Source organism: Paraphaeosphaeria sporulosa (assembly GCF_001642045.1).
Source record: "Paraphaeosphaeria sporulosa strain AP3s5-JAC2a unplaced genomic scaffold CC84scaffold_12, whole genome shotgun sequence".
Lineage (NCBI taxonomy): Eukaryota > Fungi > Ascomycota > Dothideomycetes > Pleosporales > Didymosphaeriaceae > Paraphaeosphaeria > Paraphaeosphaeria sporulosa.
Window position 1 is genome coordinate 449,495 of NW_017253371.1, and position 21,316 is coordinate 470,810.

At 54.6% G+C, this 21,316-nt stretch overlaps 9 protein-coding genes across 9 annotated transcripts; 5 read left to right on the top strand and 4 right to left on the bottom strand.

The window, feature by feature from the left end:
- Positions 1 to 852: 852 nt before the first annotated feature.
- Positions 853 to 2,457, top strand: CC84DRAFT_302296 (uncharacterized protein). The gene is made up of 3 exons (XM_018185801.1): positions 853 to 1,987; positions 2,044 to 2,110; positions 2,173 to 2,457. Exons 1-3 carry the CDS (start codon positions 934 to 936, stop codon positions 2,318 to 2,320), a joined length of 1,269 nt encoding a protein of 422 aa, XP_018030816.1. The 5' UTR covers positions 853 to 933; the 3' UTR covers positions 2,321 to 2,457.
- Positions 2,372 to 3,589, bottom strand: CC84DRAFT_1168549 (N-terminal nucleophile aminohydrolase). Its single transcript, XM_018179428.1, has 4 exons — positions 3,470 to 3,589; positions 3,261 to 3,418; positions 2,953 to 3,202; positions 2,372 to 2,873 (listed from the first exon to the last, which is right to left on the bottom strand). Coding segments are annotated over exons 1-4 (612 nt in total). The 5' UTR covers positions 3,472 to 3,589; the 3' UTR covers positions 2,372 to 2,671.
- A 939-nt stretch (positions 3,590 to 4,528) lies between these two features.
- CC84DRAFT_1101902 (enolase) lies at positions 4,529 to 6,056 on the top strand (the record flags this gene model as incomplete). The annotated part of the gene is made up of 5 exons (XM_018174937.1): positions 4,529 to 4,691; positions 4,745 to 5,218; positions 5,273 to 5,597; positions 5,651 to 5,789; positions 5,841 to 6,056. 5 exons carry the CDS (start codon positions 4,529 to 4,531, stop codon positions 6,054 to 6,056), a joined length of 1,317 nt encoding a protein of 438 aa, XP_018030818.1.
- Positions 6,057 to 7,030: 974 nt separating this feature from the next.
- On the top strand, positions 7,031 to 9,761 carry CC84DRAFT_302447 (uncharacterized protein). Its single transcript, XM_018185802.1, has one exon. It carries the CDS (start codon positions 7,312 to 7,314, stop codon positions 9,670 to 9,672), a length of 2,361 nt encoding a protein of 786 aa, XP_018030819.1. The 5' UTR covers positions 7,031 to 7,311; the 3' UTR covers positions 9,673 to 9,761.
- CC84DRAFT_1168554 (uncharacterized protein) lies at positions 9,739 to 10,709 on the bottom strand. Its single transcript, XM_018179429.1, has 3 exons — positions 10,594 to 10,709; positions 10,349 to 10,421; positions 9,739 to 10,291 (listed from the first exon to the last, which is right to left on the bottom strand). Exons 1-3 carry the CDS (start codon positions 10,664 to 10,666, stop codon positions 10,039 to 10,041), a joined length of 399 nt encoding a protein of 132 aa, XP_018030820.1. The 5' UTR covers positions 10,667 to 10,709; the 3' UTR covers positions 9,739 to 10,038.
- Positions 10,710 to 11,015: 306 nt separating this feature from the next.
- On the bottom strand, positions 11,016 to 11,845 carry CC84DRAFT_1168555 (uncharacterized protein). Its single transcript, XM_018179430.1, has one exon. It carries the CDS (start codon positions 11,829 to 11,831, stop codon positions 11,310 to 11,312), a length of 522 nt encoding a protein of 173 aa, XP_018030821.1. The 5' UTR covers positions 11,832 to 11,845; the 3' UTR covers positions 11,016 to 11,309.
- A 559-nt stretch (positions 11,846 to 12,404) lies between these two features.
- Positions 12,405 to 13,038, top strand: CC84DRAFT_1221967 (60S ribosomal protein L11; the record flags this gene model as incomplete). Its single annotated transcript, XM_018183315.1, has 3 exons — positions 12,405 to 12,431; positions 12,468 to 12,829; positions 12,882 to 13,038. The coding sequence occupies 3 exons, from the start codon at positions 12,405 to 12,407 to the stop codon at positions 13,036 to 13,038; spliced, it is 546 nt and encodes a 181-aa protein (XP_018030822.1).
- A 2,248-nt stretch (positions 13,039 to 15,286) lies between these two features.
- Positions 15,287 to 16,883, bottom strand: CC84DRAFT_1102017 (uncharacterized protein; the record flags this gene model as incomplete). The annotated part of the gene is made up of 3 exons (XM_018174942.1): positions 15,287 to 15,895; positions 15,947 to 16,404; positions 16,460 to 16,883. 3 exons carry the CDS (start codon positions 16,881 to 16,883, stop codon positions 15,287 to 15,289), a joined length of 1,491 nt encoding a protein of 496 aa, XP_018030823.1.
- Positions 16,884 to 20,305: 3,422 nt separating this feature from the next.
- CC84DRAFT_1180473 (uncharacterized protein) lies at positions 20,306 to 21,254 on the top strand (the record flags this gene model as incomplete). Its single annotated transcript, XM_018180477.1, has 2 exons — positions 20,306 to 20,979; positions 21,032 to 21,254. 2 exons carry the CDS (start codon positions 20,306 to 20,308, stop codon positions 21,252 to 21,254), a joined length of 897 nt encoding a protein of 298 aa, XP_018030824.1.
- Positions 21,255 to 21,316: the final 62 nt, after the last annotated feature.

The following is a 21,316-nucleotide window of genomic DNA, read 5'->3' on the forward strand; positions in this document are numbered from 1 at the left end:
AAACTGCAAGCAATCAGATCTAATGTTACGCACTCCAAACTCTGGCATGCATGTGTGAAAGTTTGTCACTTCATACCCTTTATACCTGTAAATGAGGGAGTTGCAAGCTCGATGAATGCCTTCCTTCATTTACGTACGCTTCCGTTCAGGAATCTGCAATCTCAGTGAGAGTTTCTGCTGTTGCCCACTCCATATCACCGGCATGCACGTGCAAGGAGTCACCTAGATATCATGGCACCTCGGCCTGAGCAAGGTGCGTCCTCGATTGAAGTTTGCTGTCGGCTATTGCGTATGCTTCCATTCGCAAAATGCTCAGCTGCTAGCAAAATCGATGCTTCACAGACCAGTCCACAAACATTCAATAAGCTCGTTTGAAAATTGTGATGTTCTCCATAAAATCGACACCGACGCCCCATCGCCAGAATTTAATCTGACCCACGAGACACCAGCTTCCTACAGGAGTGTTTGTTCTCCGGAGCCACGCCCCCCGAAGGGGACTGGCAACCAAAAGCCAAAGTTGTGCTGATGGTCGTGGCTGGCTCCGTTGTTTTTGATCAAAGAAGAGAAGAAGGGTGTGGGAGCCGCGAAGATTTTATTGCAAAATTCGCCAAGCCGCTAACCATCCATCATCACGTGCGTCGCACCAGCACGGCCGCGCGGAGGTCGAGGCCAGCGTAACTTCAAGGAACATTCAGTACAACAAATTGGCAAAATCACACGACGATCGCTACCCTTTTGCATTACATCGTCCTCAAATCCCTCCTTGTTAGTTGTTGCCCGCCTTTCCCCGGTTGAACCTGCTATGAGATGGAGAAATAACACTCGTTGCATCCTTATTTCCCAGCCATTACACTTCCATTACTGTCTTCACGTATGAGATTGATTTCAGTGAAGCGGAATCCATTGGCCCTGACATTCTGATCCGGAATTATCATGAGCCGTCTTCTCCAAAGCCCAGGCCGGAGGAGATTCAATGATGATGGCGACCATGAGGATCCCCTTCTTCACGGCAACAGAGACAGCTCTGACGATGATGTCGAGTTGGCCGATCTTGGGCTAGATGGCCGGGAGCGCACTCCTGTAAATCACTACAAACGACAAGACGAACCATCAAAAAGGGGTGTAGAATGGTACTGGATTGCATCCGCGCTGACAGTGTGCGTCGCCGGCTTCACGCTCAACACGGAAGCAACAGCCTACTTCGAAGACGTACTGGACTGGAAGAAGCCATTCGCAACCCTATATCTCACCCACGGCTCCTTGGTCTTACCCTGGGTCTGCCACATCTTCTATCTCCGCTGGAAGAACCGCTCTACACCCTACAGGTCCTGGGTCCGCGATTACAACAACACGCTCCGCTCCTCCATCTCCACAATTGATGCTTTTGCTACCTCCGGGCCCTCTCTCATCTTGAAGCGCCGCGGCCAGCAAGGCGGTCCTCTGGACTACCTAGCTGCGACAATGGCCATTGTGACCGTCGTCCTGACCATCAGCGGCGTGTCGTGGTTTACCTCGCTATCCCTGACCACGCCAGCGGACCTGACAGCCATCTACAACTGCGCCACCTTCTTCGCGGCTGCATTCTCCGTCCCCATTCTCAAGGAGAAACTTGGCCGCCTCAGCATTCTCGCTGTTGCACTTTCCATCGGCGGCACATTCACAATTGCCTATGGAGACACTACCGCCGAACACGCGGAGTCCACAATCGGCGCCAGCAGGTTCCTCGGCAACATCATCGCATGTGCGGGCGCAGTGGCGTTCGGCCTGTATGAGGTGCTGTTCAAAAAGTGGGCGTGTTCGTCGCGGCCTGAGACGCAGGAGTCTAGTGTACCGCTGACGTTGGCTGCGTCGGCGTTGACGGGGTTCTACACGCTGGGCGTGCTGTGGATTGCGTTTCCCATCTTGCATATATTTGGCATCGAGGAGTTTGCTTTGCCGAGCTTGCATGCGCTGTTGTGGATCGTTATTGCGGTGTTGTCTGCGGCGGGTCAGTAGCGTCCTCTCCCGTTAGTCTTTCCAGACTGTGCTGATGATAATTTCTAGTCTCCATCACTTTGCTCGCGATACTAGTCGTGTGGACAGATCCTGTGTTTGGATCCATGGCGAATGTGTGAGTCTCTTGTCCTCTAGATGTGCCGTTGTCCACGCATGCGCTGACATACTTTATTCCAGCCTGAGCGTGTTCTTTGTAGCATTGGCGGACTGGTACGTCTGGGGCCTCAGTCCGTCTTCAGCGACGTATATTGGCGGCGCGCTCATCTTAGTTGCGTTCGGAATGCTGACATATGATACTTTGGGGAAGGAAAAGGAGAAGGATTAAGCTCTGAGCGTGAAGCACGGGTAGTGGTGTATATATATTGCATAGAGCAAGTGACATAGAACTGTGAATACCAACGGCTCTAGAAGTATTCAGCTATATGAGAAATTCTGTCACAACGAGAAATTGTACGTCATTCGTAATCATTTATTGACTGAACCTGTGGGCCATTGCAAGATGCGCGTCTAGACGTCCCAAGGTCAATCTATACATAGCCTTGTAAGGCCTCGTGCTGTCTTAGAAGGGCGTTAACCCTTTGCCACCGACAGGATTGTCATGCTTGGTGCGGAAATGCACCGCATGTTTGTAGGGCGGGGCGGCCATTACGCATCTTCGCTGCTCGTCCTACCCTCTTCAAGGTACTTTCACATTCGCGTCATCCTCGTAGTCCAGCTCCTTCACGCCATCCTTCGTTATGACCTTCACCAGGACACCTTTGAAGTCGATTGGTAGACGTCGCTTGAGCTCCTCGGTGCACATGCGCAAGATCTTCATGCCCTCCTCGAAGTCGATGTCGGGGTGGTGGTGCTTGTCTAGAAGCGAGAGGCAGTAGTACCTGAGCGCCAGTTAGTCGGTTTTGATCACGATAGAGCATCAACTCTGGCTTCGGTGGAAGCCATTGTGGTGGAACATACTGAGCGTATCCATGTGCCGCGTAGGGCACCGGTGCCAGACTCGCTAGGTAGTCGATCCAGTACAGTGTAGGCTTGTCCGCAATGTTGTCGTATCCACCGAGAAGCAGGTTCACGGTGTAGGGTCTCCTTGAGCGCAGCGCTCGTGCAAGCTCTCCTCTGACGAAGTTGGCGGTCGCCGAAGGTGAGAGCTCCATGCCGTTGCGCATCGAATATAGCTGAACGTTCGCTTGGATGTACTCGGCGAATTGCACTGGACTCCCCGTCAGTCCCGCCACCTCCAAGTCTAACTATGGGAGCAAGAAGCGTACCAGTATCACCAGCCTCTCCAGAAAATGCCATCAACGTATGCGGGTTGAGTTCTCGCGTCTTGTCGTCCGAGGCCTTCAGGATGGTGGCGCCTCGCATAGCGGCTTTCGAAGCGGCAATGAGGGTAAAGTCCTTGCCAGTGATTCCTAGAAGTACCTCCCTGAGCTACGTCAGCAACTGTGACAGCTCGTGGAGCAGCTGTTGTCCATACATGATGGCGACGACTCAGAGCGATCTCGGAATTGGGTTAGCGTGGTCTTTCACTACTTCAGACGCAGGTGGCTCAGATATTAGACGTGGGAGAGCTCAAGACGAGCAGCGAGATGGAGAGGTACCGCGAAGGCGTGGGCTCGTTGATCGGTGGTGTCGCGGCCGGAGCTGCCTGCGCCAAGCACGAAGCTCCCCAGGGCTCAATTCAGCTTAGCGCGGGAGAGTCGTACACGTGACCTCAGATCATCCCGCCATCGTGAGGAACCGCTGGAAACGGTTCTTGTGTAAGCCAAAGAAACCCTAGATCAGGAATGCCGGATTGCGTGCGCAGAAACTGGCACTGTCACGTTCAAGATTACCGTCCCGAAAGCGTCATGTCACCCGACCCCGGAACTTCCTCTTACAAGCCCAGAGAGGGTCGCGTTCTTGGTGTTTTGCCCGTGTTCAGGGTCTGGCTGGGAGGTGGAGCCGGGCGACAACAACCCTCAGAGGCAGATCAAGGGATCAAACCTCGTGCAACGATGCAATCCACAGCGGTTGCTCTGACAACTTGGCGGCCGTGGTGAGACTCAATCGATGCAGCTTCTTCCATATTCCACGGCCGCAAGACCGTATTGGCCAATGACGCGTCGGCCCCAACGCATTTGCGCAGTTGCAAGAGTGCCCCGCCAACATTTGAACGCCAAATAAGTGCCATTGCCCCTCAACAACTGAACCCTTTTCGCACCATCACCATTCTTCATTTCCGTTGAACATTTGATCACAAAAACTTGAACGTAAGTCAATTGCTTTGCTGCAGATCTCATCCGCGGCCGCCGGCCATTCCCATAGCTCCCACGCACTCCGACGCCGGTCAGAGCGCGGTTCTGGGCTGCGACTGCCTTATCCACAGCTCTGCTTTTTCTGCTCCGGGATCCACGCCCTGACTTAATCTTTTACCATCACTTGACTCCACCCCGCAGCCCAGCTATACATATATCGCGCAAGCTCGCTGCAAGCTCTATCTTGCGTCAATTGCTCTTGCTCTTCCACCTTCAGCTGACCCCGCTCCATAGTCAACATGCCCATCACAAAGATCCACGCTCGTACCGTCTACGACTCTCGCGGTAACCCTACCGTCGAGGTCGACCTCGTCAGCGAGACCGGTCTCCACCGCGCAATCGTACCTTCCGGTGCTTCCACTGGCTCCCACGAGGCCTGCGAGCTCCGCGATGGCGACAAGTGTGAGCAACCCCCGACCGCAACGCATCTGAACGCATGCTCATCGTGTCCATAGCCAAGTGGGGTGGTAAGGGTGTCACCAAGGCCGTTGCCAACGTGAACGACGTTATCGCACCTGCCCTCATCAAGGAGAAGATCGACGTCAAAGACCAGTCCGCCATTGACGAGTTCCTCAACAAGCTCGATGGCACCAAGAACAAGGAGAAGCTCGGCGCTAACGCCATTCTCGGAGTCAGCATGGCTGTTGCAAAGGCCGCTGCTGCTGAGAAGGGTGTCCCGCTGTACGCCCACATCTCGGACCTTGCTGGCACCAAGAAGCCCTACGTCCTCCCCGTTCCCTTCCAAAACGTCGTCAACGGTGGATCCCATGCCGGTGGTCGTCTTGCTTTCCAGGAGTTCATGATTGTTCCTTCGGAAGCTCCTTCCTTCAGCGAGGCCATGCGCCAGGGTGCCGAAGTCTACCAGAAGCTCAAGGGCCTTGCTAAGAAGAGGTACGGACAGTCCGCCGGCAACGTCGGTGATGAGGGTGGTAAGTACATACATGCACTGATCATTCATACATTGGCTTAAGCTTTATTTCCAGGCGTCGCTCCCGATATTCAGACCCCCGAGGAGGCTCTCGACCTCATCACCGATGCCATCGAGGAAGCTGGTTACACTGGCCAGATCAAGATTGCCATGGACGTTGCTTCTAGCGAGTTCTACAAGACCGAAGAGAAGAAATACGACCTCGACTTCAAGAACCCCGACAGCGACAAGAGCAAGTGGCTCACCTACGAGCAGCTCGCCGATCTCTACAAGTCTTTGGCTGAGAAGTACCCCATTGTCAGCATCGAGGACCCCTTCGCTGAGGATGACTGGGAGGCCTGGAGCTACTTCTTCAAGACGTCCGACTTCCAGATCGTCGGGTACGTAGACCCAGATACACACCCTACGGCTAGCCCGCTAACGTGGTGAATAGTGATGATTTGACCGTCACCAACCCCGAGTTCATCAAGAAGGCCATCGAGCTCAAGTCTTGCAACGCTCTTCTCCTCAAGGTCAACCAGATCGGTACCGTCTCAGAAGCCATCCAGGCTGCTAAAGACGCCTTTGGTGCTGTAAGTGTTTCTTGCTTCGATTCGCTAGAATTTCAGCTAATGGAGAGCTAGGGCTGGGGCGTCATGGTTTCTCACCGCTCTGGTGAGACCGAGGATGTGACCATCGCTGATATCGTCGTTGGTCTCCGAAGTGGACAGATCAAGACTGGTGCACCCGCACGATCTGAGCGTCTCGCCAAGCTCAACCAGATCCTCCGTATCGAGGAGGAGCTTGGCTCCAACGCCATCTACGCCGGCTCGAACTTCCGCACTGCGGTCAACTTGTAAACAACTGTGCCACCACTGTTCAGCGCAAGAAAAGTTTGGGAGAAGCCCACGCACCAAAACATATTGGATGCGAGATCGGGTCATACTCTGTAGATTCACGAAACTAATCACGAGAACACGCCCGATGCGGTAATGTCAAAGGCAAATGAAGAATTGAAATTCCATTTGTACGACTTCGTCTTTTTGAAAAGTGACTTGCCACTGCGTTGCTGACAGTGACAACATGCTGATCGAAACTTGGGTCTGGATAGTCCATTCCCAGCTTGTTCAGCGTGACACCATCTCGCATGAAAGGACACTGCTCAAGAGCACCCTTGACCTGATCTCAATTCGCACCTCAACTCTGCATGGTTGATGCGCCTCGTCGATATACCCGAAACGAACCATTTTCTTCTCCGACAAAGCCGGATCGAAGAACGTGGGATGGTAGGTGTGCGTCTTCATCTGATCTATCGTCCAACTTGCCACTGGGCCGAGCACATGGCCTACTGTAATATGACTGGGAGCACCCCACCCGCGCCATCTTCGGGTTCTGGCACCCACATCTTCTCAACCAGCCTCTGGCAATTACTGCAGCTCGTTATTACTGTACATCCACCTTCCAGTGCTCTTCGGTCGGGAGCTCTTCATCACTGTCTTGCTATATCAAGTGTGGCAGCCACAAGCCAGATGCCCACTACATTGTGCAGATAGCTGTCACACGCAGGCACATCACCTCTTGAGCGAACAAAGTGACAAGCCCAGGAATACTCCTGCATTGTTTAACTGTTGCCTCTCGACCGCCGAGATCAATCTACGGTTCTAATTTGACTTGGTGTCTCTTTGTTCCCGCACCTCACAACATGCTCAATGAGCTCATAAATCAATGGTCAGTGCCCACAATGCCATCCACATATCCATTTCCTACTTTGCATACGGCATCTCAACAGCGTTGCAATTCCTTCAACGACGCAATTACGATTCATAGCACGTTCAGCTTTCCGCATTCGAAATACATTTCGTGCCATAACATTAACTCTTTACCTATACCAACCTACATCAGTACAGATACTCCAAAAAGATTTTTTTTTAAAGTAGTACCGAAGCTATCATTCGAAGTCAACATTAGTACAGAGCAATCACACTTCGAACATCCCCATACTAGAGTGTTTCCTTCAGCGAGAGGCCAGATCCTCAGTACGCACCTCTCCACACCGACCTACGCCCTTGAAATACCTGGTTAAAGGTCTTATTAATTCTCGAGTGTCAAATACAGATGGCTGATATTAGAACAGTAAGCCCCATCATTCACAGAAACAGCGCTGTGAAGCATCCTCGGATAGCATCATTCGGAACGAGCTTGAAGGTGATTACGGCGATGGGACGGCCTCAAACAACAGACGACGTCGGGAGTGAAAGCATCTATACCATCTCCTCGTTTTACTATCCGAAATCTACTATACAAGACCCTAGCGAGGTTCCGGACCTTAGCATGTGTGCTCATAATCGAGCGCATACAGACGATCACCATGACTTTGAAACATCACAAGAACATTCGAAGGTGAAGCGAAGGTACTCCGATACTCCACAAGGAAACTCTTTACCAATACTTCGACCGCTTTCACCTCTTAGGAATCCGTTTTCTCGGACTCCTTCTTTGGTGAATAGGTCCGCGCATTCCGTCGTTGACAGGCTGCAGACACCACCAACACCTATGGAGTGTAATTCCACTGAACCTGCCGTCATGGAATCACCTCAAGATCTAGGGTGGGGTGATTTTCGCTCTTCTCGCGCATCTTTCGATGGTGCTGACCCAGAAACACCATACACTTCATGGCCTAAGTCTGATAAGCAGATGCCTTCCCTTCTACCTCTGGTCGGGGCTCGACCAGACTATGAAAAAGAGAACAAGAACAAGAAGGTTCCAATAGCCTCAGTTGAAAAGGCCTTCAAGTCTCGCAAGCACTCAGACATGGAGTCACTGATGAAGGTTCAGAAGTTCGGCAATGAACTCCGAATGGTGTACCACGAAGGTTGCAAAGGCGAAGGCCAGGAGATGTGGAACGCCATCCGGCGCTTGAAGAAGGAGAAACGCGAGCTGAAACCCACGAAAGCTTCTCTGAAGGCACCATGGGCTGCGCGAAGTCCTCGTACACGAGCAGCGCAGAAGGAGCAGCTCGATGCTATACACGTTGCAGCCATGGAAATGCCCCCGCACAAAGAACTAGCCGTATCTCCTCCTATATCAAAACAACCGCAACCTCTAGGCGTTGTAAGATCGCCCATAATCCCTGAGCCATCCCCAGGTTTTTTCTTCTCGGAAGCGCGTGGCCGTGAAGGATCGCAGGTGAGAACCACCTCTATGTACACTTACCACTCCCGAGATGTCCCAATCACAGCCGCTCGGAGCGTTCTGTACGACTCCAAAGAGAACATCATCGACCACCCCCAAAACGTCAAAGCTTTCGCCCCGAAGCTCGCTCCCGCGCCCAAGTCCAGAGCATTTCAGGAGAAGGGTCTCCCTCCGCCGCCTATACGCTGTCCAGGCGAGCCGGAGCCGCCTGAGCTTGCAAGACAAAGGGAGGCGTACAGGCGGCGCGTAGGTACAAGTCCACCTCGACACGGCGAGGTCAAACCCCCACCTGCATCGCAGCACCCGGTAGGTCCCAAATTCACAAACACTGCAGCGAAACCGCAGAACAAGCACCCAGCAGAGCGCTTTCTCGCAGTAAGTCAAGACTTTCCTTACGCCGCCTCTAACCCCCCTTCCCATTCTACCTCCCTCGACGACCGCCAGACCGAGCGGCCCCGCCACCAAAAGGAGCCCAAGAAAGCAAAGCCGTACAAAGCCCCAAAGAAGCCCCTAGCCGATGCTTTCTCTACCTTTTTTGACCCTCCTTCGCACCACAAAGACATCCGTCCCAAATACCCATTCACTGACCTGCCCACCCTCACAAAGGACAAAGCCCGCGCAAAGCACCAGCAGAAACTCAAAGAAGCCATCAGCGGTCCACGCCCCGTCATGGCACCTGTCGGGGGTGGCGTGAATTTTGCGACTGAGGCTGGGGGCGTGGGGGGCAAGGGTGCGGCGGTGGCGGTTGCGCCGCCGGTATCGAACCCGGAGTGGGCAGCTTTAGAGGAGAAGAGGAAAGCCAAGAAGGATGCAGGTAAGCTGGGTCTTTCTACCAAGCCAAATTTCGGGTTCTTGCACACGGCCTTTGTGAAAGAGATAGGTGTGAGAGAGATAGGCGAGGAGATGAACGGGACTGGGAAGAAAGACAGGAAAGCTAAACGTGCCAAAGGCTCCCGGCGCGATAGCGATGCTTCGATGGTGTGTGCGGGTGCGGCGTTGGTCTCGCAGATTGTGAAGGGGAAGCAAAAAGCGGACGACGGACCGGGTCCGAAGATGGATATGATGGTTTTCAAGGGGCCCGTGGAGCAGTTCTCGGACCAGCAAGTGAGGGAGGTCAAGGACTCGGGGCCGAGCAGGCAGATGGTAGAGTGGCCGCCGGTCGAGGATGAGAGATTGGTGCCTAAGCCGTTGGGGGTGAGGAAAGTGTCAGAGACCGGGGAGACTTATTCTAAGTATGAGAATGTGCTTCGGGAGTATAGGGAGGATGGAAGTGTGTGGATTTAGGGAAGGGTGCGTAATGGCGTAGATGTGGAGGAATAGATAGGATAGGACGATATATCCATAACAGCGATTGTTTTGTTTCGTTTCGTTTGGAAGGAAGACGGGTTATGTGGTTCTGAAATTGTGTGTGCAAATGCTCTCATTCTGATCGTTATCAGTACAGCCTTCACGTCCGCAACACGCATGATGCCAACCGACTCCGCAGATTCAGGAAATCATATACCCTAGTAGTAGCACAAGCCCCGTCGCAGCACGACCTGAAGCGATATCCACAATGCAATCCTCCTCTGTCTCATTCCCCTTCTCTATCGTACCCACTGCAGTATATCCCCACATCCCACCGCAGCATCAACGCTTCCTCGCTTTACTTTACTTCCCCACGCTCTTCACAGCAGCCTCCACCTTTCCCTCCGCCTGCTTCGCCGCCTCCCTTGCCTGCACCGCCAACTCCTTCCCGCCCATTTTGTGGTAGTTGACGTATCGGTAGCCCTGCACGAGCTGGGAGGTGAAGTTGATGGCGTGGCAGCCGAAGAGGAGGTAGTTTGCGGGGGTGACGGCGAGGGCGTAGCGCATGAAGGTGCCCGAGTAGAGGGAGAGGGCGGCGGTCATGGGGCCGGAGATGCTGTTTGCGCTCATGTTAATGATATATCAGAGGGAAGGAGAGGAGGGAGAAACGGACATCTCAGGATCCTTGCTCATGTCTGCGATGGCGGCGAGCGGGATACCGAAGTTGCTCGCAGGGCCCCAGAAGTCTGTTTGGTGTTGTTAGTTTGCTGCAATTCGTCTTTCCTCGCTACCATGGATTCGATCTTCTCGAGCTCAGGCGTGCATCGCGCAATGCGTCGCATCACCGCGCACTCCTCGTCCCATCGCATTCCGTTACCGGACCTGCCGATCGCGAACAAACTCCATGGGCGCACTTACGAGTTGAGCAGAAGTAGTCGGCATATTTGTTTGAGCGGATCTTCGCATTGAGCGCCTTGATTGCGGCCGCCATCTTGTTCGGTGGAAGGGAGCTGCGACCGGGGAAGTTGAGCTGGGTGAGTCTTCGGCGAGCGAATCGAATCTTTGGCGTTGGGAGAGCGCCGTTCGCCAAGGCGGTTCGGAGCCGGTGCATCGGCGCGACGAGTGAGGGTCACGTGCGCAAGCAATCCTGCGCTCACACGCACTGGGTGCGGTGAGCACGCTCCATGGCACAAGAAGTAGGTAAATTCGAGACGCTGTTCTTAATCTTGGGCTGTGTCAGAATTCAGGGATGGCAAGTGACAGTTAAGCTGCTTCCATATTCGGAAAATACTTCACAGCATATCAGCGCATAAGTCCGTCTCACAGTCATGGTGTGATGATTGTAGAGTTATTGCATGGTATCATTCTCCATTGAGCCGCCTTCGCATCAGTATCAGTACGGTTCTTCTCCAAACTGTTCGAAGCTCCCCCTCAATTTGCGCCATTGCGTCGCCAGTAGAACACTAGACTATCCGACAATTGACTTTTCGTAAAGATGTAAGACAGCAGTGCACTGGTAGTCCCTGTGCTTTGCTGGCCGTTGGTCGGTCCTCAATTGGCCATTTCACATTCAAAACCTAGCCCCGGCTTCGACCCTTTTTCTATCAGACATTCGCAATCTCCCTTTCTCCAACTTATCGACCGCCGAACCCAGGTGGGCCACCTCGTCCGCCAGGAGGGAAGCCCGGTGGCGCACCACCGAACGGAGGTGGGCCTCCGAAGCCAGCGGGTGGTCCGCCAGGCGGGAACCCAGGTGGTGGAGGTCCTCCTCGTCCAAATCCAGGCGGGCCAAAACCGCCCGGCCCGCCTGGGAAGCCTCCCGGGGGTCCGAATCCAGGGCCAGGTCCTCCGACTCCCGGAGCAGGTCCAGTCAGGCCAACAGGCAGACCGCGTCCAGCAGGACGAGCAATGCCCGGGCCCGAAGCGAGAGCTGCAGCAGTGCTCTGGCCGCCAGTTGCTGCTCCCAGACGCGTCGCAGGGTCGGCGGGAGGCGGGCCGTCGACGGAGACGGAGATGACTTGCGCGCCGCGAATGATGGTGAGTCCGATAGCGCGTCGCTCTTCGGTTTCGGTGACTTGTTGCGTGGCGCCTGGTGCGGCCTTGCCCTTTCGTCGCGTGCGGCGGAATTCTTCTGTGTCGGCGAGAACCAAGTTCATGTGCTAGATCCCAAAGTCAGCGCATCCTCACAGGAAGTTTGGGGTGCGCACCTTGTCGAAAGCGAGCATCTGTCCCGCCATCTGTCTGCCATCTGCGAGGGTAACTTTCATGCGGTAGTTGATCTAAACTGGTGAGTCGCGCGCGTCTTCGGAGCGAGGTGAGGAGCACCTACCAGGTTTTGCTATATCCCAGCGTCAGTCAGTCAGTCTACAGGCGTTGTTCTCTCAGATCAAGGACGTGAGGGAGTGCGCAGGCGGCTGTACGTACCATCTTCCCCTGCCTGTTCGCGGCGCCAGACATGCTGGAGGTGGTGCGTCCGAGGACGACTTGGGCAACTTGAGGTGGAAAAGAGTCGAAATCGCAGGTACGGCCCCTGTCGTGAAGCGCGCGGGGTGTATATGTGGAGCTTGTCGACGTCGGGCGTGAAGCTTTGCGATGCTAGGCAAGAAAGTCGCTTAGGTAATGCGCACGCCTAGCGCGCGTTCGATCTCGCTTAGCCCGCACACTTTCTCAAACTCACCAACAGCGCCCATCTTCGACACTCCAGCCAACTAACCTCCGCAGCACACACAATGGTACGCAATAATTCGACACCGCACGTACAATGGGACCGCGCCCGCTAACACCATGCGCAGGCCGACTCCAAAGCCTCCAACCCCATGCGGGAGCTTCGCATCCAGAAGCTCGTCCTCAACATCTCCGTGGGCGAGTCTGGTGACAGACTTACTCGTGCCGCCAAGGTGCTCGAGCAGTTGAGCGGTCAGACTCCCGTCTACAGCAAGGCCCGCTACACCGTCCGAACCTTCGGTATCAGGAGGAACGAGAAGATCTCCGTCCACGTCACCATCCGTGGCCCCAAGGCCGAGGAGATTCTCGAGCGTGGCCTCAAGGTCAAGGAGTACGAGCTCCGCAAGCGCAACTTCTCCAAGTCCGGCAACTTCGGTTTCGGTATCAGCGAGCACATCGACTTGGGCATCAAGTACGACCCTAGCATTGGGTAGGTCCACCGCGAGCACGGCAGCGCGCGGACACCCACTAACAACCCACAGTATCTACGGCATGGACTTCTACGTCTGCATGACCCGCCCCGGCGAGCGCGTTGCCAAGCGCAGGCGGTGCCAGAGCAAGATCGGTGCCTCCCACCGCGTCAACAACAATGAGACCATCAAGTGGTACAAGAACCGGTTCGAGGGCATCGTCCGATAAGCGTGGACGGAGTGACGGGTGAATGAGGATAGCATGGAATGACATGAAGCATATTCGGTCTCGGAGGGTTGGTCCCCATGGAGTCCCGGTGTGTACTTTACCAAAACAGCAAGCAACAACTTGCGGCCCATCAATGGAGCTGGCCTTGCTTTCGAGCGAGTGTCTTTCGATCACAATACGATGGAGGCTTCACTAGGGTGAACGCCGTTTAACCATTAGTGATCTTTGTCGCTTTGCGACTGTCGTGACTGACTGTCTGTTGCTTGCTGTGCTGTTGCTACTGATGCTCCCAGACTTCGTTGCCCACATTGTCGCGTTCTCGACCCGAACCCGCATATCATACCAGTCTCTACACCTGCCGTCCAAAGTGTACCCGCTCTTGTCCTCCACACCTCTTTAGCAAGCCGTTCGCTCAACCCGTAAACCTAAACATCTCAAAACCATTTGCATCACCCTTCTTTCGGCGCACCCTTGAGTACTTTTTCGACGCGACGTTGTAAGCAGTCCAGCACTACTGCTTCTCATGATATTCGTGGCGTCAAGCATAAGCTCTAGCCATCCTTGAACAGCTCAAAGTCCTTGCACCTGGTGCCCCACGCAAGAGGCAATGCCTTCCTGGCTGCTGGTGCTTACTTTGCCATCGTACAGGTCTGTCTTGGGAAGGTTTGACAGTCCCTGAGAGCATTGCTGGGACGCGCATAAACATGAGCTGTACGTACGTCCTTGTCACTCAGCGTGATGATCAAGTTGACTATGTGTTGTCTGGTCATTATAAACGGCCGTCAAATTAGTTGTATGCTCCTGTTCGAGCGTCTGCCGCAGGCATCGTGTAATTGGGGGCGACGTGCGGTGCGCTTCGGCACCTGCACGAGGCTGGTCAGATCTATAGTAGACGCTCGCAGGACTCTATTCCAGACATTCAGATCATGTTCGTCACTTCCATTCAAGTACTACCCGTGACAGATTCCAGCACGAAGAGATGCGAGCTGCTCGTCCCCATACTCCGCCTCCTCAATCGCAGGTCCCAATTACAGGATAGTGTAGGACGCATAGGAGCTACCTTCCATCGCTGTGTCCAGCCTATCCACCCACCTTTCCGTCGTTATAGATAGGTTCAAACCACAGTTCAGGCGCGCCCTACACGTGCCCGGGTCTAGGTTTCACACCCACACGTGACCCCCGCACCGCAATCGACTTCCCCTTCCATCCATCCATCCAACACCGCCTCTCCTGCACCACCCTCATCGCGCCACCGTACCACACATCGAGGCCTCGTACCACGGCCGCGCCGCCGGAGCCCGCCGTTCGTGCGCGACCCTCCCCGTGCCGCCGGCTTCCCCGGGCGGCTACGCAGCGTGCCCTGGCTTGGGCTCGGCGGCTGCAGGTGCGGCCGCGACCTTTGGGAGCGTGCGCTCGCATTATGCGCTATTGCTTGCGCATGAGGGGAATTCCTTTCATACAGAGGGGAAGGGGCAATAGCGGTAATCGTTGGGCGAGATCAGAGGGGTGCGGGCGGGAGTGTGTGGCGAGACGCTGGGGGTGTGATGGGGTCGCGTTGTAGGCCGCTGGGCTGGGCTGGGGATGGATTGGGGGCGGGCGACCAGCGCCGTGGGCAGAAGGGAAGGCTGGTGAGATCGAGGCGAAGAGTGCACAATGCTGACAGTGAAGACTGGACTTCTTCTGGCGGCGAGATTTCGGGGTAGACTATTTTATAATAATTTTATGACCGTATGATACAGTGAATTCCTAGAATGAAGTGTGTTCCTCTGGGAGTCCAATTTCTCTGTCTAGCTATTGTGGTGGGTTGTGGTTGCGCGAGGTGGCTGTGGGTTTACCTTCGAGAATTTGTCGGCTTCTCGTGAGCCCACAACAGGCGATAATATCCACAGCACAAGTATCACGCATTGGATCGGAGTAGACTTGAGGCCAATCCACATTTTGCATTCCGCGCATGCGAGAAGCTACACTGTACATACAACTGCCCCCTCTCCATCAATCATTCATCCTGCCCTCCAGCGCAGCTAGGTATCAAAGGAAATTATCAACGATTGATCAAGGAAAACCGGCTGAAACCGATAAAAAAAAAGAGTAAAATCATGTACAAGGTATACCCGCCGAGATCGCCAGCCACGCCCAGAAAATGACCCTGATCCCGCAGATATAGGTGGTAGAAGAGAAAAATGATGTGACGCCGCGATACGATACGCTAACCCGACTTTGAGCTGTTTGACTTGGTGAAGAAACACGCTTATCTGGGACCTGTCACGTTGGGCCCGAAGTCGAAGCCTGGCGTGGCCTGCTGCGGGTGCGACGGGCTCGCGAGCGGCTGGTAGGCGCCTGGGATGGGGACCGAGGCGTATTGCTGCTCGCCCGGTACGGCGCCGACGTGGTCGTTTTGCCGCTCCTGGAAGCCGGGGGAGGCCGGTGGTGAAGACGTCTGCGTCCTTGCGGGTGCATCGAAGCCGTTCTGCTCGATGTGAGGAGTAGCTCCTGTGACCTTGATCGGGGGTGCTCCTAGCGTGAAGGGCTGCGGCTGGGCGATCTCGCGGGCGTAGGCGTACTGCACCTTGTCGGCGTCACCGTTCTCAGCGGCAGACTGCGGGTCGTAGTACTGAGGGTGGCCTGGGGGTGGTCGCCAGCCACCGGAGCGGGGGGAGAGAGGGCCAAAGCCGGGAGTGTTGGGTGCTGATTGGGAGCGGAGCTGGGCGAGGTAGAGGTCGGAACGGGCCTTGTCGCGCATAGCCATGGACTTTCGGAGCTTGCGCTTGGACCAGAAGCGGTAGAAGACGATTGCGTAGATGATGATGCAGAGCGTCTCGACGACGACTTCGATGATGCAGCAGACAAGGGACCAGTTCTGTGGTGGTGGTTAGATGGGAAGCTGTGTAGGGCAATCGAATCTGCTTACCTGGAGTCGGCACATGAGCGCATAAGACACATCGTCTTCGAACAAATGCCGTCGCTTGTTGTCTACGCACGACCATCCCCACATATCTTTGTTGCCTCCTTGTGCTTTACTTTGGTTGAAGGCAGCGGCACCGACAGCCCACATAATGATGCTGAAGATGAAGAATCCAACGGCGAAGACGGTGTAGTAGGCGGCGACTTTCTCTGCTCTGTTATGTCCGCCTCTTGAGTACGCAACCAGAACGAAGATTGAGAAGAACAGCGAGACACAAGCGATGCAAAGAAGCAAGACCTGGGGCCAGATCTTTTGGTTCTCAGCCCATGGTGGGAGACCGTTCCGCATAGGCAGGTGCTTTGTGGCGTTGAAGATGGAGAAGGCTGTGGCAAGCATAGACAGAACAATAAGACTGCAGGCAAAGTTGATGCCTCGTAAGAATATCTTTGCCACCCGTACTCGTACTTTGACTTTCTGTTCGTTGTTAGTGAGCCAATTCGTTCGTTGTGAACAATGAACGTACCAGATCTTTTTGTTGCTCCTTGTCTGTGGACTGTTCCCGCTTCTCGAGAATCTGCTCTTCTCTGAAGGTCGGGCTGAGAATCATCGTCTCTGCGCCGGGTGTCCGTGGTGGTGCACCAGGCGACTTCAATGCGCTCCTCAGTGGCGTCTTTGGCGTAGGGGGAGGAAGGTATTTCCTGTCGGTTTCCTCCATCTCGATGGGTTGGACGTAGCCGAAGCCCACGTCAGACACCTGAGCCTGGGGTTGGTAGTGGTTCGTAGGGTACTCGAGTGGTCGTTGTGGCGGGTCGATAGGCGAGTACACTGAAGTTGCTTCCGCAAAGCGTGCTGCACGAGGGGACTTTGTTGGTGGTGCGAGCGAGTCTCCGGATTTCCGTTTCTCGATGGTAACTGTGGGGTTCTTCTTATCGTTGGTTGCCATCCTATGACTTGTTGCGGTTTCACGCGGCGGGAGTATATGGGATTTGCATGGAATGGGTAGGTGGTGTGAGGTGAGGATGTATGGCGGGGACGTCTATGGGAAGAACAGCAACTTGGATCCAGCCCAGCTTTCGACAAGTCGCAGCACCAGCAAGGTGTGTTCGTAGTAAAGAGACAGAGTATTACAATAGTGAGACCTGCTGGCAGGAGGAGAGGAGAGACGCAAGGACGAGGGCGAAGCGCTGGCCTTTTGTCTCGGGCGCTTGGAGGGGCGTGGAACAGTGGGATTGGCGGGCGGGGAGCACGGGTGATGGTGGAGAGAATCGGGATGGAAGGCTGGCGGGTACTTACACAAGACTAAATGTATGGCGCCAACGGCGTGGTGTACACTGCAGGTCGGCGGCTGATAGGCCAGGTGGGACGACGAGTAACTAGCGATGGCGCGTGAAGAGGGGAGTGGCCCAGAAATAGACGCCCGGGAGAAAGCAATAAACGATTTGAAAAGTGTGCGCTTCCAGACCGGCACACCTGCAAGGTCGTCTTGGTGTTGGAGAAGCGCTGACACCTGCTGATGGCGTCGAACCCGTCAGCACGGTAGGCGTGGTAGCGTCGAGACGACTGAGCACTGTGTAGCGGCCGTCAATCGTGAGGGGATATTCGAGTCTTGTGTCGCGCTGCGCCGCAGAAGCTCGCCGCTGGAGGAGTCACAATGAGTGGAAGAAAATCGGCCATTTCGAAGGCAGCGAGCTGCGTGCCACTCGGAAGCTCTGCACACGCCCAGATAGACGCCATGGACTGCGGGCGTCGAGACTGCAGGCGTGGTCCAATGGTACTCTGGCGTTTCGCGCCTGAATAAACAGACATGGGGCGCTGCGGGGTGTGAATGGCCAGGCAATACAGGGTCGAGCATTAAACGATTCATGAAAACAAGCTCCCGCAGGCGCCTCGCGGGGGTAACGCAGGCCAATCGCGCCATCGGATCAGCCCGTCGCCCTTAAGCAGGATCAAGCGACTCCACTCTCATGTGGGTTCGAGGCCGCGTGGGTGCACTCGAGTGACCACGAAGGCGAACGCGACAGTGCCTCAAAGCTCGCGCAACTGTCGCATAAAGACGCCTTTCGTCCGCGCAGTTCCTCAGTGCTGATAATGCCATCAACTAACACTGGACAGACTAGCCTCTTGTCGGTCAGCACTTGTTGGCACTCGTAGAGTGACGGCAGCTGCATCGAACGCATGGTTACGCCGCGAAACTGCTGCACAGGTGGGTTAATTGCCCGGATGGAGATGTTAATGGTGGCAATATTGCTGCATCGATGCTATTTGACGGCGCCTCGGCCGGAGTCAGTACGTTTTGGGCATAATTTGTTTCCAATTGTTTCTTCCCCAGCATGCGCAGAACGCACGGCTCTATTTTTGTCCATTCCTCGCCAAGAGACCGCTTGGGCCTCAACCCATGGATCGGCCCTGGCAGTTCACACCTTCTTGCAACGTCGACGCTATTTCCAAAGGACCCGTCGTACCATTCGACGATCTTTGTTCTCTGATGCGGCAACTCCAGCAGATCGTGTCTACGCCTCCAACACGAAACGCGTACGCCGCAGGCAGAGGCCCGTCCCTTCCCTTCCGCTGTCAGCCTGCGCAACGGTGAACGTGCTGCAACCTCGTAACAGGCCCAGCCTCTTGGGATGACGGATTCTCTGTGGGGGCGGCCATATAGTAGGCAAACCTCTATCGACGCCCGCATGCAGCCCTGCTTCTATGTGCTTGAGCAACGGTTCCCCACAAGGGTCCAAGTCGTGTTCCCCGGCCCACCACCATCACACTTATTTTAGGTCCACGCTCACATCTGTCGGATGCATACGTGCCCCTCTGCCGTGCCCGTCACTCCCCGTAACCCGGACCATCAGTTCAAGACAACGTGCTTGTCAGCCGCGCTGCATGTATTTCCGGTAGTGTTTCGAAACGTTTTAACCTTTTTTTGGACATCGCTTATCCGATATATGCATCTTCCTTGCCCTCTGTATATTGCTTTCAGCCTTCTTTCGTCCTTCGATTTCGCCTGGGCCGAACAGATCGCCTTGATCTTTGAACGGGCATCTAATCCTTTGGCGTCAGAGAACACGACAGTAATTATAGCCGTGGGCTGTCACAGGTCGACTTAATGTCCACGAGATGTGCTGGATGAGAATATAGAACATCGCGAGGCAGTCACTGGCGTGGGTAAATAATTATCGGACGACAATTACAGATATGGAATGACGGAGTAGGCTTGTCGACTATTACGACTACTGTCTCCAAAGAGCCTATCATTAGCCATGTTTCCTGGCATTCCTTCCGGCCTTCTCTTGTCGCTCTTCCTGCAGTTATCTGTGGATCCTCCACCCGTGCGTTGTGAGCCTGGTTGAGCCCGCCTCCGTCTTCGTTCTCAGTTGTCTTCTCACCGGGCTGGATTAGGTTATCCCGTTCAACCATCCAGTATACCTGAAACTCCTGCCCTTCGATTTCAGTATTCTCCAGCCCCGTTGGCATTGCGAAACCTTCCATGCGCAGCAAAGCCATTGTGGTTCGAGTTGACGACTTTGCGAGGCCCAACCTTGCATACCATATGTTTAAATACCCAGAGGCGAAGCTTCAAACCAAGCTATCCACAGCAGCCGACAATAGTCAAAGAAAACTTAAGACCCTACTATGAACACGTACGCTGATTTACGATATTATAAGCTTACAAACGTATAATAGAGCAAGTTCACACGGGATAAGGTGCGCGCCTGCCTACCGTACAGTTCAGTTTTTCGTGATCCAATTCATAATTCCTTTTCCAGCAGACTCCGCACAGGGCCAGGGATAGTAGGCAATCCAGCTGTTGTAGTCTCGCCAAATCCTTCCGTGAAGTCCATTTCGGTTCCAAGATCTAGAGACTGGTACCCTGATGCGGCTAGGCTGCTCCGTCTCGGCAATTTCAGATGCACTCCAGCACCGGCTTAACCGATCTAACCGATCTAACTTCTGCTCAACGAATCGAAAATCAATCTTGTATGGGCAAGCATGGTCAATCAGTGGCGCTGCGCTCAGCCTTTGATCGCGACATGCAACGCTCCCGTGTTCCATTATCTGGGGTAGGCTTTCCGGGGCTGAGCATGCACCTCGCCTTGGTCGGCGCTCGGCCTCTAATTATTTCTAGCCTCGGGCCCCTGTACCGCTAAGCCTTATCACGATAGCCAAGCTGAAAACCACCAAACAGAAGCCTTACAATAGGGGGAATACACAATACCAAGGCGCCCAAAACGCACCTCTAGATCCCCTACTCGTGGGCAACGGGAAGAGGACAATGCGCGACAGCTGAGTACATATATCGGGGTGCTCCATAATTATCTATTCTCCGCCCCGCATCACCCTCATCACGACATGTAAAGAACTCGGAACATGGCTGCCACACTATACCCCCCGGCCTTGACGATACCTCTATACGCCATCTTCACAGCAATCGGTATCATCCTCACCAGCCTCCGGTTCTGGGTACGGCTTTCGTACGAACCCCGACTCTACAACGGCCGCAAACTCTACCTCGACGATTTATTCATCGTTCTCGGCCTTCTCGTGACGTGCTCCTGCACCGGGATCCAATTCCACAACGCCATCGATGGTGCATCCGGCGAGGTAGTGACCGGGGGCCACGTGAAATCCGAGGTTGCTATCGTCGAGCACAAAGTCGATTTCACCATGATCGTTATCGAGAAGCTCTCTTTCGGCGCCGTCAAGCTGAGTCTGCTGTACTTCTACCGCAGGTTATTCGGCAACATGGGACACTTCAAGCGCATTAACAATCTGCTCATCTGGCTGGTGGCGTTGTGGACCGTGTCGTTCTTTCTAGCGGATCTGCTTCTCTGCGGATTACATCCTGAGCTGCAGTGGGCTTTAGACCAAATGCTGGCAAGAAAGGGATGCGGCGACAAGGGCGGGCTGCTGATTGCGTTCGCGGCGACGAGCGTGCTCACTGACGGGGCCGTCTTGCTGTTGCCTTTACTATATGTACAGAAGCTGAAACTACGGCACTCCGAGATGATCGCTGTAAGCGTGATCTTTACTCTAGGTGGCTTGTAAGTCTCCCTCCCTTTTATCTACTCTCCCGCATTGGCTTATCATCGATAGATCCACCGTGGCCGGCGTCCTGCGCACGATTTTCCTTTGTGTCGCGTATCCCATGGGCCGAATCACGTTCGGCTGGGTTGCGCCTCCCTTCGACGAGACGCCGCTCATCTTGAGGGTGTTCAATCCTACTTTCTTCGCTATGCTCGAAATGTTGTTGGGTGTTTGGGCGGCGAATCTACCTGTTATTTCTCCCTTGGTGTTCTTCAGGAAGGTGGGCGTATAGGGGGGTGTGTGTGCATTCAGGGAGGTTCCTGCTTGGCCCATTGGTTCTAACTGTATCACAAT